Source organism: Oncorhynchus kisutch, linkage group LG22, assembly GCF_002021735.2.
Source record: "Oncorhynchus kisutch isolate 150728-3 linkage group LG22, Okis_V2, whole genome shotgun sequence".
NCBI classification, from domain to species: Eukaryota; Metazoa; Chordata; class Actinopteri; order Salmoniformes; family Salmonidae; genus Oncorhynchus; species Oncorhynchus kisutch.
The window spans coordinates 33,795,694-33,810,975 of NC_034195.2; the positions used below are offsets into that span (position 1 = coordinate 33,795,694).

The window sequence follows — 15,282 nt, forward strand, 5'->3', positions numbered from 1 at the left end:
ACCCATACAAATGAATGGAAGTATGGAGGTAGTTTTATGCCAACAAAAATAAGGGGTTAAATATGTGTAGAAAAAAAACACAAATATTTCCTGAGCTTTCTTATACCTCCTAGACAAAGGACAGACACTACAAAACCTTATTGCTTATGATTTATTTTTCACAGTCCTTTTTTCCACTTATAAATGTGTTATTCAATGTGTTTATCGGCAGACTCAGTAGCCTCGGTTTTTCGGATGACTGCCTTGCCTGGTTCACCAATTACTTTGCAGACAGAGTTCAGTGTGTCAAATCGGAGGGCATGCTGTCCGGTCCTCTGGCAGTCTCTATGGGGGTGCCACAGGGTTCAATTCTCGGGCCGACTCTTTTCTCTGTGTATATCAATGATGTTGCTCTTGCTGCGGGCGATTCCCTGATCCACCTCTACGCAGACGACACCATTCTATATACTTTCGGCCCGTCTTTGGACACTGTGCTATCTAACCTCCAAACAAGCTTCAATGCCATACAACACTCCTTCCGTGGCCTCCAACTGCTCTTAAACGCTAGTAAAACCAAATGCATGCTTTTCAACCGGTCGCTGCCTGCACCTGCATGCCCGACTAGCATCACCACCCTGGATGGTTCCGACCTAGAATATGTGGACGTCTATAAGTACCTAGGTGTCTGGCTAGACTGCAAACTCTCCTTCCAGACTCATATCATCTCCAATCGAAAATCAAATCAAGAGTCGGCTTTCTATTCCGCAACAAAGCCTCCTTCACTCAAGCCGCCAAGCTTACCCTAGTAAAACTGACTATCCTACCGATCCTCGACTTCGGCGATGTCATCTACAAAATGGCTTCCAACACTCTACTCAGCAAACTGGATGCAGTCTATCACAGTGCCATCCGTTTTGTCACTAAAGCACCTTATACCACCCACCACTGCGACTTGTATGCTCTAGTCGGCTGGCCCTCGCTACATATTCGTCGCCAGACCCACTGGCTCCAGGTCATCTACAAGTCTATGCTAGGTAAAGCTCCGCCTTATCTCAGCTCACTGGTCACGATGGCAACACCCATCCGTAGCACGCGCTCCAGCAGGTGTATCTCACTGATCATCCCTAAAGCCAACACCTCATTTGGCCGCCTTTCGTTCCAGTACTCTGCTGCCTGTGACTGGAACGAATTGCAAAAATCGCTGAAGTTGGAGACTTTTATCTCCCTCACCAACTTCAAACATCAGCTATCTGAGCAGCTAACCGATCGCTGCAGCTGTACATAGTCTATTGGTAAATAGCCCACCCTTTTCACCTACCTCATCCCCATACTGTTTTTATTTATTTATTTTTCTGCTCTTCTGCACACCAATATCTCTACCTGTACATGACCATCTGATCTTTTATCACTCCAGTGTTAATCTGCAAAATTGTAATTATTTGCCTACCTCCTCATGCCTTTTGCACACATTGTATATAGACCCCCCCTTTGTTTTCTACTGTGTTATTGACTTGTTAATTGTTTACTCCATGTGTAACTCTTTGTTGTATGCTCACACTGCTATGCTTTATCTTGGCCAGGTCGCAGTTGCAAATGAGAACTTGTTCTCAACTAGCCTACCTGGTTAAATAAAGGTGTTCTCAACTAGCCTACCTGGTTAAATAAAGGTGTTCTCAACTAGCCTACCTGGTTAAATAAAGGTGAAAAAAAAAAGTTTCTATGGGTTATAATATTAAACGGCAAATTAAATATTTTATAAAATAATTGTTATACCTGAAGGATCCTATAATTCAAAATCCAATAGCTAAACGATCCATGGTATGAACATCTTAAAACAATTCCTCTCTCTATACATCAGGAAGCAGGTTGTAAAGGCAACCTTTCTGCCAGCTCTTGATTATTGTGACACCATTTATAAGGAAGCAGCAACCACTACTCTAAAACCCTTGGATATAGTGTACCACAGCGTGCTTCGCTTTTTCACAAGTGACAGGTTTAATACTCATCACTGCATGCTTTATCAGAAGGTCGGCTGGATTACTCTAAATTCCCGTAGATCACTTAATTTCTCCCTTTTTGTTTCCAAAGCTCTGCTGCACCAGCTTCTAACATATCTCACTTCTCTGTTAAAGTATAGAAATATGAGGCACCAAACCTGCTCACAGGGTTGGTTAACTCTTGAGGTCCCTCATGCCTCTACCAACCTAGGTAAATCAGCCATTAGTTTTAATGCCCCCCCCCCCCCCCATAATATACAAATCCCTGGTGCCAATAGGGCAGTTTAGAACGCTGATGAGGAAGGAATTCACTGAGGTTTGCGAGTGTTTTGGTTGAATGTAAGACTTTATTTGTGTTGTTGAATTGTAATGCATCTGTAACGGCTGCATCTGTAACGGCTGCATCTGTAACGGCTGCATCTGTAACGGCTGCATCTGTAACGGCTGCATCTGTAACGGCTGCATCTGTAACGGCTGCATCTGTAACGGCTGCATCTGTAACGGCTGCATCTGTAACGGCTGCATCTGTAATTTCTCTTTTGCTGTTTTATTGAATTATAATGTTGATTTGTGAATTGTTTCTTCTCAGGGCACCATTGAGAATGAGATTCTGGTCTTAATTGGATTCCCCTGGATAAATAAAAGTTAATACATAAATATAAATCTTTCTCTCCCATTCTTCCTCCAATTAATTTTCTCCTCTCCACTGCCTCAATCCCCATCTTCCCAAGCTTGTAAACTAACCCTTCAGACAATACAAATTCTTGCATTCCCTCCTCTCTCCCAGTCACATTCCTCCCTTCATCCCTCTTTCATCCCTCTATCCTCGTCCTTCTTGTATGATGAGTTCATTATGTTTTATACCAGTCATTATCTGATGTCTTTATCCAGGCAGGGAGCTGGGCTGGATTCTGCAACCTAGGAGTTTTATGAAGATGGGGAAAGGTGGTGTGTGTGCGTTCATGTGTGTCTGTGCATACTTTTATGTGTGTGTATGTGTGTGTGTTAACCTTGACCAAGGGCATTTCAGAAGCGTTATGCCACCCTGGGGTCCCAAATTGCAGCCATCTGGTCTGGCATAGAGAGTAGTGGATTGTGCTTGGGTCTCAGTATTACCATTGGCAGGTTAAAGCTCCTACAGCCCCTGAGATGGTAGTTATACTGGGCTTCTCCATGACTGGGTCAGGGCCGTTAAAAACAAAACACTAGAATCTGTAAATATCTACAAATACTGTATATTCCTCCAAAATAAATACTCAAACTCCTATATTTATTTGTTACACTGGCTTTTTCAGTTTTTCAGGAGTGTAGCAGAGCAAGGCAATGCAGGCTGATGTTAGTGTGTATTCAGTTTCCCCGTCATAGCTGTTATTTGGTTGTTTGTGTTATCACTCATACATATGTTCTGAAAATCCAACAACATTACAAAGATAAAACACTGAGCACTCTGTTATTTTGTCAAACTTTTAGCTTATAGCTTGTAGGTGTCTGTCTTATCAGACAGGTTCTTCTTTAACCATTATTCACCCAGATAGTACCTTTTTAGATAAAGCATTTCTTCCCCACCCGAGATGCCGAGGCTGACATTTGCACAGCTCAGACAGGCAGACAGGGAGGCTCTGCCTGTGTCTCAGACCATTACTGAGTGTGTGTGTATGTGTGTGTGTGTGAGAGATGTGGTGAGGTGGCAAGCCTGACAACAAGGCCTGGAGAGACACACACCATAGGGACAGAGCAGGGGGTGATGGGAAGGCAGCTGCTCCGGGCGAGCGACTCCTGAAAGCCATGTCAGTGTCAGGGGATCAATATGTGTGTGACTGGCTAAAGGCTATCTGTTACACCTACTGTTTTACACACTGTCTCACAAACCAATCTACACACACTGTCTCACACACTAACATACACACACACCGTCTCACACACTAACCTACACACCTCTACAAGTGAGACAGACAAAATGACAGTCAGACAAATGAACTAGAGGATGAACAGATGGACAGAGATACAGACAAGTAGACAGGCATTCAGGCAGACAAGCAGGCAGGCACGCAAGCAGACAAGACACAGACCTTTCACACGACTACCTTCTAGACAAGCTTAGTACAACACAGACCATGCTGCCTAAGCACGATTGTTCCACCAGAGGGCTTGGGTTGACCCCAATAATCGAACTACAGCTTGACCACACACTAGTGGACAGTGTGTCTCTCCATTTGCCCAGCCTGGCCCGGCTTGGCCCAGTGACCATTGGAGCGGCGTGGCCGTGTGATTGGAGCAGGGAGATCGTCACAACTCTGAGCGTTACATTCCAGCGGGCATAGAGATTGGAGCAGCTAAATGCTGGCTGGGCCATGGATGTGACACACATAAGGTGCATTCATAATGCCCCTTAGCCCTGGGCTAAGGAAGATTTTTACATTTTTAGTCCATATACAAACGTATACATACAAACAACAAATTACAGACGCACACAAACCATGACTACATCTCATCTGCCCAGACCCGCATGCTCACACCCCCATCCTTAGTGCCTGCGTTATTGTTTGCCACAGATTTTTTCATTGTGTTAATTAATGGTCGGATTAAATGATTTCCACATTTTTAGTATAGGTTTTAGCAAGATGAGTGATGAGAAAATAATAGTCCAGCCTTGAAATATGCAGACCAACGGATTAAAAGTATGTTTACATTGTAATACTTCTGACAGCCAACTTTCTAGGTTCCAATAGTTAATATTTTTCACATTCTAAAGTGGGCTAGCGCCAACCTTAGCCCAGTGCTGTTTGGCCCTGCCTTGAGCAGGGTTAGCACCAAATCTTCGGGGTTAACCCAAAAAACATGGGTGCCAAAATAGCCAGTGTAAAACGGGGTCTAGAACAACACCTAGAATGATCACAGTCCAATCACAAAAGCTGCATTGTCACTTAATTTACATATACTTGTGATGTTTATAATTATTATGCACGTTATTTTGATAGCCAAATTCATACTATTTCTTCCTTCCATCTGAGGACTTTAATCAGTATGCCTAACAAAAATGGCTGCTATGCCGGCTGGCTAACGTCTTCTCATGTAGCCAACTAAAGCTTCAAACTCTACAGCTGGAAGGGCAGCAAACACTCCAATCTGTTTTCATAGCTTTTGTAATAACATTTATTAGGATATATCCATGATAATAATAGTTTTGCATGATTTCACCTAGATCAGAAAAGTTTGTTCATTGACAGTATTCTCTGTACAGGGGTGAGATCGTATTTCAAAAGTGAAACATTGTTTCCGAGGCTTTGAAGAATCCACCTTCCAGAAACAAGTCTCTCACCGTTGCTGCTTGCTATAGACCACCCTCAGCCCCCAGCGGTGCCCTGGACACCATATGTGAATTGATTGCCCCCCCCCATCTATCATCAGAGCTCGGCTGCTAGGTGACCTAAACTGGGACATGCTTAACACCCCAGCCACAATCTAAGCTTGATGCCCTCAATCTCGCACAAATGATTAACGAATCTATTAACGCACCGTCATAGATATCATCCTTACCAACTTGCCCTCCGACTCTCTTCTCTGTATACATCAATGATGTCGCTCTTGCTGCTGTTGATTCTCTGATCCACCTCTACGCAGACGACACCATTCTGTATAATTCTGGCCCTTCTTTGGACAAGCTCCAACTGCTCTTAAATGCAAGTAAAACTAAATGCATGCTCTTCAACCGATAGCTGCCCATACCTGCCCGCAAGTCAAGCATCACTACTCTGGACGGTTCTGACTTAGAATATGTAGACAACTACAAATACCTAGGTGTCTGGTTAGACTGTAAACTCTCCTTCCAGGCTCACATTCAGCATCTCCAATCCAAAATGAAATCTAGAATCGGCTTCTTATTTCGCAACAAAGCATCCGTCACTCATACTGCCAAACATACCCTCGTAAAACTGACCATCCTACCAATCCTCATCTTCGGAGACGTCATCTATATAATAGCCTCCAACACTCTACTCAACAAATTGGATGCAGTCTATCACAGTGTCATCCGTTTTGTCACCAAAGCCCCATATAATACCCACCACGGCGACCTGTACACTCTCGTTGGCTGGCCCTCGCTTCATACTCGTCGCCATACCCACTGGCTCCAGGTCATCTACAAGTCTCTGCTAGGTAAAGCCTTGCCTTATCTCAGCTCACTGGTCACTATAGCAGCACCCACCCGTAGCACGCACTCCAGCAGGTATATCTCACTGGTCACCTGCATAGCCAATTCCTCTTTGGCCGCCTTTCCTTCCAGTTCTCTGCTGCCAATGACTGGAACAAACTGCAAAAATCACTGAAGCTGGAGACTCATATCTCCCCCACTAGCTTTAAGCACCAGCTGTCAGAGCAGCTCACAGATCACTGCACCTGCACCTGTACATAGCCCATCTGTAAATAGCCCATCCAACTACCTCATCCCCATACTGTATTTATTTATTTATCTTGCTCCTTTGCACCCCAGTATCTCTACTTGCACATTCATCTTCTGCACATCTATCACTCCAGTGTTTAATTGCTATAATGTAATTATTTCGCCACTATGGCCTATTTTATTGCCTTACCTCCCTTAACTTACCTCATTTGCACACCCTGTATATAGACTTTTTCTACTGTATAATTGACTGTATGTTTGTTTATTCCATGTGTAACTCTGTGTTGTTGTATATGTCGAACTCCTTTGTTTTATCTTGGCCAGGTTGCAGTTATAAATGAGAACTTGTTCTCAACTAGCCTACCTGGTTAAATAAAGGTGAAATAAGAATTGTTTTTTAAAAATAAAAAAGGTCACAGGCAAACATCAAGGTTTGTATGGTTTAGGCTCGAAGCTAGAGGAACTAATGTGTTAATTAATGTATTGTTTATAACATTGGTTGCGTGTCGAGATAGAATGTTGGTTGCATGTTGTGTTTGTCCATTAGCCCAGGGCTTTGGAATACAAGTATGACTAAAGCTTAGCCCAGGGATAAAAAAATGCTTGTTTGAACACAGGCAAATTTAGCCCAGGGCTAAGAACAGTGCAGTGTGAAAAGGTTTATAAAGGACTACAGGGGAGGAGGAGAGGAGATACTATGTTCAATGGCTGGAGAGAGAAGTGTGTGTGTGTGTGTGTGTGTGTGTGTGTGTGTGTGTGTGTGTGTGTGTGTGTGTGTGTGTGTGTGTGTGTGTGTGTGTGTGTGTGTGTGTGTGTGTGTGTGTGTGTGTGTGTGCGTGAAAGAGATAGAGAGAGCATACACATTTACTGTACATGTGGGTGTCAGCATGGATGTGTGTGGTATTCCTCTCTCCCTGTAAACCCACTGTAAAACCACCTGAGTGTGGGGATTTTAAAACATATTTTTTTCTCCCTGCTCTGCTAGATGCTCAGAATGTTATTAATCAGACTTACCTTGGCCTGGCCTCAATGTTGCGCTGCTGAAAAAGAAAAGGGAGACAGTAGTTTTAATACAGGGGCCAATAACACAGAGGTGCTGTAGCTACACAGCTGGCATGCCTTCACAAATCAAAAGCTATTCACAGACACTTAGCAGTTCTTTAATAGATTCACATGGTAGGAATTAGTATATACTTACTATATGACTACCTGTACATGACGTATACTACCCAAGGAGAAAAAAGGGTTTAAGAAAGTGTCTGAGTATGAGTGTCTGTGTGATACTGGCTTTGAGACAGTGCCTTAATGACAGCTTTATTTATTTATTTATTTTATTTTACCTTTATTTAACCAGGTAGGCAAGTTGAGAACAAGTTCTCATTTACAATTGCGACCTGGCCAAGATAAAGCAAAGCAGTTCGACAGATAAAACGACACAGAGTTACACATGGAGTAAAAACAAACATACAGTCAATAATGCAGTATAAACAAGTCTATATACAATGTGAGCAAATGAGGTGAGAAGGGAGGTAAAGGCAAAAAAAGGCCATGATGGCAAAGTAAATACAATATAGCAAGTAAAATACTGGAATGGTAGTTTTGCAATGGAAGAATGTGCAAAGTAGAAATAAAAAAAATAATGGGGTGCAAAGGAGCAAAATAAATAAATAAATAAAAATTAAATACAGTTGGGAAAGAGGTAGTTGTTTGGGCTAAATTTTAGGTGGGCTATGTACAGGTGCAGTAATCTGTGAGCTGCTCTGACAGTTGGTGCTTAAAGCTAGTGAGGGAGATAAGTGTTTCCAGTTTCAGAGATTTTTGTAGTTCGTTCCAGTCATTGGCAGCAGAGAACTGGAAGGAGAGGCGGCCAAAGAAAGAATTGGTCTTGGGGGTGACTAGAGAGATATACCTGCTGGAGCGTGTGCTACAGGTGGGAGATGCTATGGTGACCAGCGAGCTGAGATAAGGGGGGACTTTACCTAGCAGGGTCTTGTAGATGACATGGAGCCAGTGGGTTTGGCGACGAGTATGAAGCGAGGGCCAGCCAACGAGAGCGTACAGGTCGCAATGGTGGGTAGTATATGGGGCTTTGGTGATAAAACGGATTGCACTGTGATAGACTGCATCCAATTTGTTGAGTAGGGTATTGGAGGCTATTTTGTAAATGACATCGCCAAAGTCGAGGATTGGTAGGATGGTCAGTGTGACCATTTACAGTGTGACTTAGTAAGCGTGTGACCGTGTTACTGAGTGACTGTGAGTGTGAGACAGTGGCTTTCACATATCATTGTGTCACATGAGAGGAGAGTAAATGAATAAAGCGGTGGAGCTCTACTCTGACAGTAAACACTGTTCACACTTTAATTAGCAGCCACCAGCCCAGACACCAGCTAGTGGAGGACCACAGAGACTAACTATACAGCACTGTACTGTATCTTCCCTCAAAGGGCCCTGAGCCGCTAACGCCATCTCTCTGCTTTTCATTAAAACAAGACAACAGAATACTGCCATAGTTCTTCCCACTTAGTTCCCACATCTCATTGGAATTGGTGCAGAATTCAAATGAATTCACAAGGTGAATGTAAAAATAAGAACATATTGTGAGGCCGGGTGGTGTTTAGTTTACAATTAAACAACGGGTGGGTATAATCCTGAATACTCATTTGTTAAAAATGCATTCCAGTCAGTGTCTATTCCACAAGTTACCACCGGCTAAATCTATGACGTTAAAATGCCTATTTACTCTGTTCCATCTGACTGCATAATCCACTGTCTCATCAGCCCAGGCAGGCAACGTATAAACTTCATCTCCACTATAAATAGCATCTCGACATTATCTCACATTTCTATTTCGACTAACATTTCATTTTCAACAGTGGAGATTTGTATTAATCTTGCTGTTTGTCTCTCCAACATTTGCAACAGTGTTTCAATATTCAAATTCCATCTATAGCTGTCCCATAGTAATGAGTCGGGATGAGACAGACAGGCAGGCAGCCTTTCTCAGCCAGTCGAAATCATGAATCAGCATAATTTTTATGGATATATACAAAGAACTGTCAATAGAAAACAGGTCAAATGAAATTAAGTGTAGCTAGTTTGCTGTCTTTCCAGCTTCAGATTGAAGTGATTGTGTTAGCTGTGTTGTTGGGTAGCTCCTCTGAACAACAGTGTTCTGACGATAAAGCACATTTTAACAACAGGCGATATCGCGCATCATTAGCTCATTGTTATGGATGTATCCAAATAAATGTCACTAGAAAACAGCTTAAACAAATGCAGCTAGTTTGCTGTTATTCTGGCTGCACTGTTTGACGTGACTGTAAATTAGCCGTAGTTGGCTAGCTAGAAAGCAAGCGATTAGAACAGTGTCTCGGGCCTAACAAAACCTGTACCAATATATCCTCCAAACACCGGCTTCTCTGGCATTATCACTTAATTGTAACCCAGGTCCGATTTAGGTGAAAACATACTGTAGAATGAGTGGTCTACAGTGATGGCAGTAATTGTTCAGTCACTATGAGCTTTACTTTCTAGACTATTGGTTGTCTAAGGTCAGCCCCTCTGCCCCTCACTGTGAACCAGGTCAGGACCATGTTAGGTCTGGTTCACGACCAGGTCAGGACCAGGTTAGATTTGGTTCAGGACCAGGTTAGGTCTGATTCAGGACCAGGTTAGGTCCAGTTCAGGCCTGGGTCAACACAGTCCGCACACCTGGCATTTAATGATTGACTAATGGCTGATTGGACCAGCTGACTAATACACTCCTCTGCCGAACTCATACACACACTTGCTCACACAGAAATGTGGACACTACTGTAACTTGCTTACACAAACAGCCACACACATTCTAGTACGCACAATAACACAGACTCATACGGGAGCAAACACACCTCACACAATGCAATGGAATGTGTTTCTTTGTGTATTGATGCACTGGGGCATGTGAAAAAGTCAGTGTGCATGACTGTCTATCTGTATGGGTGGAGGCATTCTTTCCTGTCTGTGTCACTCTTGGAATACGTGTGAGTGTGACAGAAATGTGTATTTCAGAAAGTCTAATCAGTGTCTGTGTCAACACGATTATGTGCACTGTACACACATAGAGCAAATACATGTTGGTACTTTCCTGGCAGTCTGTATAGTACAATGTAAGCATAGGTAAATGAGTGTGATTTATTCTGCTATGTGTGTGTGTTCTCTGACTATTTGTGTATGCTACGTGAGGTGATGTGTGTGCGTGTGTTCTGTGAGACAGCCTGAGAGATGGTTTCCTCCGGGGTGACAGATAAGTGCTCAGTAATCATGGTGTGTGGTGATTGGAGGGTAAACACAGCGGTGTACGTCTGTACAGCTGCTTACCTACTGCCCGCACCGCTCTTTATTGATTTAATGACAGATCTGTAGATTACACTGAAAAACAGGAGCCCATGCATTTCTGTAATACATAACAAATGGCCCATTCTTTATCAGTCTTGCCTCTAGTTAGACTAACTGCTTAGCGAGCACACACACACACACACACACACAGACACAGAACTGAAACTCGCTGGAGAATGATTAGATTGTGTGTATAAGTTGGTGTTAAGGGCTTCTTTCTATCTCATTCTCCATTTTGTATCTCTTGCACACACACAGAGGTATAAATGCATGCACACACACCCTTTTTATTTGTACTTCATCATGCACACACACACAATGAAATATTTTACATCAGCAGATGTCACAAAGTGCTTATACAGAAACCGAGCCTAAAATCCCAAAGAGCAAACAATGCAGATGTAGAAGCACGGTGGCACACACACACCTAAGTGCCACTGTAGGAGCTCAGACAGTCTCTCTCTCGCTGTCTCTCTCTCTCTCCTCGATGTCTCTAAGTCACAGCAGGCATTACTCACTGCAGCAATGACTTCCAGAAGAGAACAAACAGGGAAACCATCACCATCCAATTAGGGCCTTAATGAACTCGGGCCTACCACTGGCCCATTTTTCAAACCAGGAAACCAATCGGCAGGCCGACCACAGCCATTAATACAGCCCACCTTCCCTCTCTCCCTGACTGCCTGACTGGGAGCCTGAAGTAGTTAAACTATAGCAGGTGAGTAATGGGCCAGCAGGATCTTTGATTTAACCCTGTAAGTAATAAGAGCTTTCTCTTGTATGAGGGAGGAGGAGTGTGTGGAGAAGGGGTGTGTGTGCATGTGAGAGAGAATACATGCACAGTACCAGTCAAAAGTGTGGACACCTACTCATTCAAGGGTTGTTCTTTATTTTTACTATTTTATACATTGTAGATGTTACGACTTCTGCTGAAGACAGCCCCTCTCCTTGTTCGGGTGACGTTCGGCAATCGACGTCACCGTCTGTCTAGCCATCGATGCTCCATTTTTTGTATATCCATTTGTCTTGTCTTGTTTCCATACACACCTGGTTTACATTTCCCCAATTAAGCTACTTGTATTTAACCCTCTGTTTCCCATCATGTTTTGTGTGTAATTGTTTTCATGTTAGGTAGTGTTAGTTCACGCGCTCTACTTTTATGTTCCGTTTTTTTGAGCGTGTTTGTTTCATGTAGTGCTCTCGTTTTTGGAACTATAATAAAAGTGCGCCTGTTCATTGTATCTGCTCTCCTGCACTTGACTTCGCCTCCAATACACCATCCTGACAGTAGAATAATAGTGACGACATCAGAACTATGAAATAACTCATATGGAATCATGTAGTAACCAAAAAAGTGTTAAGCAAATCTAAATATATTTGATGAGAGCTTTGCACACTCAACCAGCTTCATGGAAGTAGTCACCTGGAATGTATTACAATTAACAGGTGTGCCTTGTTAAAAGTTCATTTTTGGAATTTCTTTCCTTCTTAACGTGTTTGAGCCAATCAGTTGTGTTGTGACAAGGTAGGGGTGGTATACAGAAGATAGCCCTATTTGGTAAAAGACTAAGTCCATATTATGGCAAGAACAGCTCAAATAAGCAAAGGGAAACGACAGTCCATCATTATTTTAAGACATGAAGGTCAGACAAAAACCATCAATATGAAACTGGCTCTCAAGAGGACCGCCACAGGATGGAAGACCCAGAGTTACCTCTGCTGCAGAGGATACGTTCATTGGAGTTACAGGCGTCAGAAATTGCAGCCCAAATAAATGCTTCACAGAGTTCAGTAACAGACACATCTCAACATCAACTGTTCAGAGACTGCGTGACTCAGGCCTGCTTCAAAGAAACCACTACTAAAGGACACCAATAACAAGAAGAGATTTGCTTGGGCCAAGAAACACGAGCAATGGACATTAGACCGGTGGAGATCTGTCCTTTGGTCTGATGAGTCCAAATGTGAGATTTTTTGGTTCCAACTGTCGTGTCTTTGTGAGATGCAGAGTAGGTGAATGGATGATCTCCCCATGGAGCAGGAGGTGTGATGGTGTTGGGGTGCTTTACTGGTGACACTGTCTGATTAATTTAGATTTCAAGGCACACTTAACCAGCATGGCTACCACAGCATTCTGCAGAAATACGCCATCCCATCTGGTTCGCGCTTAGTGGGAATAATATTTGTTTTTCAACAGGACAATGACCAAACACACCTCCAGGCTGTGTAAGGGTTATTTGACCAAGAAGGAGAGTGATGGAGTGCTGCATCAGATGACCTGGCCTCCACAATCACCCGACCTCAACCCAATTGAGATAGTTTGGGATGAGTTGGACCGCAGAGTGAAGGAAAAGCAGCCAACAAGTGCTCAGCACATATGAGAGCTCCTTCTAGACTGTTGGAAAAGCATTCCAGGTGAAGCTGGTTGAGAGAATGCCAAGAGCGGGCAAAGCTGTCATCAAGGCAAAGGGTGGCGACTTTGAAAAATCTAAACATCTAAATCACATTTTGATTTGTGTAACACTTTTGTGGATACTACATGATTCCATATGTATTATTTCATAGTTCATAGTTCATAGTTTCTACACTGTAGAAAATAGTAAAAAAATAAACCCTTGAATGAGTAGGTGTGTCCAAACTTTTGACTGATATTGTATGTATGTCTTTGGTTCGCTGTTGAACAAAACAATCTGAATAATTTCCAAAATGTTAGCTTATTCCAAACATTTGACTGGTACTGTACATTATATGACCCAACGTATGTGGACACCTGCTTGTGGAACATCTCAATCCAAAATGATGGGCATTAATATGTAGTTGGTCCCCCCCTTTGCTGCTATAACAGCCTCCACTCTTCTGGGAAGGCTTTCCACTAGATGTTGGAACATTGCTGCGGGACTTTTTCCATTCAGCCACAAGAGCATTAGTGAGGTCGGGAACCGATGTTGGCCGATTAGGCCTGACTCGCAGTGGGCGTTCCAATTCATCCCAAAGATGTTCGATGGGTTTGAGGTCAGGGCTTTGTGCAGGCCAGTCTAGTTCTTCCACGCCGATCTCGACAAACCATATCTGTATGGACCTCGCCTTGTCCACAGGGACATTGTCATGCTGAAATAGGAAAGTGCCTTCGCCAAACTGTTGCCACAATATTGGAAGCATAGAATCATCTATTATGTCATTGTATGCTGTAGCCTTAAGATTTCCCTTCACTGGAACTAAAAGGCATAGCCCAAACCATGAAAAACAGCCTCAAACCATTATTCCTCCTGCACCAAACTGCATTCGGGCAGTTAGCATTCTCCTGGCATCCGCCAAACCCAGATTCGTACGTCGGGCTGACAGATGATGAAGCGTGATTCATCACTCCAGAAAAAGACATTCCACTACTCCAGAGTCCAATGGTGGCGAGCTTTACACCACTCCAGCCAATGCTTGCCATTGCGCATGGTGATCTTAGGCTTGTGTGCGGCTGCTCGGCCATGGAATCCAATTTCATGAAGCTCCCGACGAATAGTTGTTGTGCTGACATTGCTTCCAGAGGCAGTTTGGAACTTGGAGTGTTGCAACCGAGGATGATATCTACGTGCTTCAGCACTCTTGGCTGAGCCATTGCCTCTCCTAGATGTTTCCACTTCACAATAACAGCATTTATAGTTGACCGGGGCAGGTCTAGCATGGCAGAAATCTTACAAACTGACTTGTTATAAAGGTGGCATCCTATGACGGTGCCACGTTGAAAGTCACTAAGCTCTTCAGACCATTCCACTGCCAATGTTTGTCTATGGAGATTACATAACTATGTGCTCGATTTTATACACCTGCAAGCAACAGGTGTGGTGCCAAATCCACTCTTTTGAAGGGGTGTCCACATACTTTTGTATATATAGTGTATATACTGTAAAGTGTTGGTCCCATGTTTCATGAGCTGAAATAAAAGATCCCAGAAATGTTTAAATACGCACATAAAGCTTATTTCTTTCAAATGTTGTGCACAAATTTGTTTACATCCCTGTTAGTGAGCATTTCTCACTTGACAAGATAATCCATGCACCTGACAGGTGTGGCATATGAAGAATCTGATTTAACAGTATGATCATTAAACAGGTGCCGGGGACAATAAAAGGCCACCCTAAAATGTACCGTTTTGTAACACAACACAGTGCCACAGATGTATTTTGAGGGAGCATGCAATTGGCATGTGGACTGCAGGAATGTCCACCAGAGCTGTTGCAATATAATTAAATGTTAATTTATTTTCAATAAACCGCCTCCAACGTCGTTTTAGAGAATTTGGCCCTATGTCCAACCGGTCTCAAAATTGCAGACCACGTGTAACCTGGCCAGCCCACGACCTCTACATCCGGCTTCTTAACCTGCAGGATTGTCTGACACCAGCCACCCGGACAGTTTATGAAACTGAGGAGTATTTCTGTCTTTAATAAAGTATTTTTGTGGGGACAAACTCATTCTGATTGGCAGGTCCTGGCTCCTCAGTGGGTGGGCCTGGCTCCCAAGAGGCCTATCCCC

At 43.3% G+C, this 15,282-nt stretch overlaps 1 protein-coding gene across 7 annotated transcripts in view; it reads right to left on the minus strand.

The window, feature by feature from the left end:
• The window catches only part of LOC109867527 (tripartite motif-containing protein 44), a 72,801-nt gene that overhangs the window by 29,158 nt on the left and 28,361 nt on the right, over positions 1-15,282 (minus strand). For 4 of the 7 annotated variants that reach the window (XM_020456724.2, XM_020456722.2, XM_020456723.2 and 1 more), the window contains exon 5: positions 7,390-7,415. The exons of 1 other annotated variant lie outside the window; for it this stretch is intronic. In XM_020456724.2, coding sequence (XP_020312313.1) covers positions 7,390-7,415 — 26 coding nt within the window. The remainder of the gene's footprint in view (positions 1-7,389; positions 7,416-15,282) is intronic. 2 more of the 7 variants (XM_020456725.2, XM_031801691.1) reach the window with 1 other exon arrangement.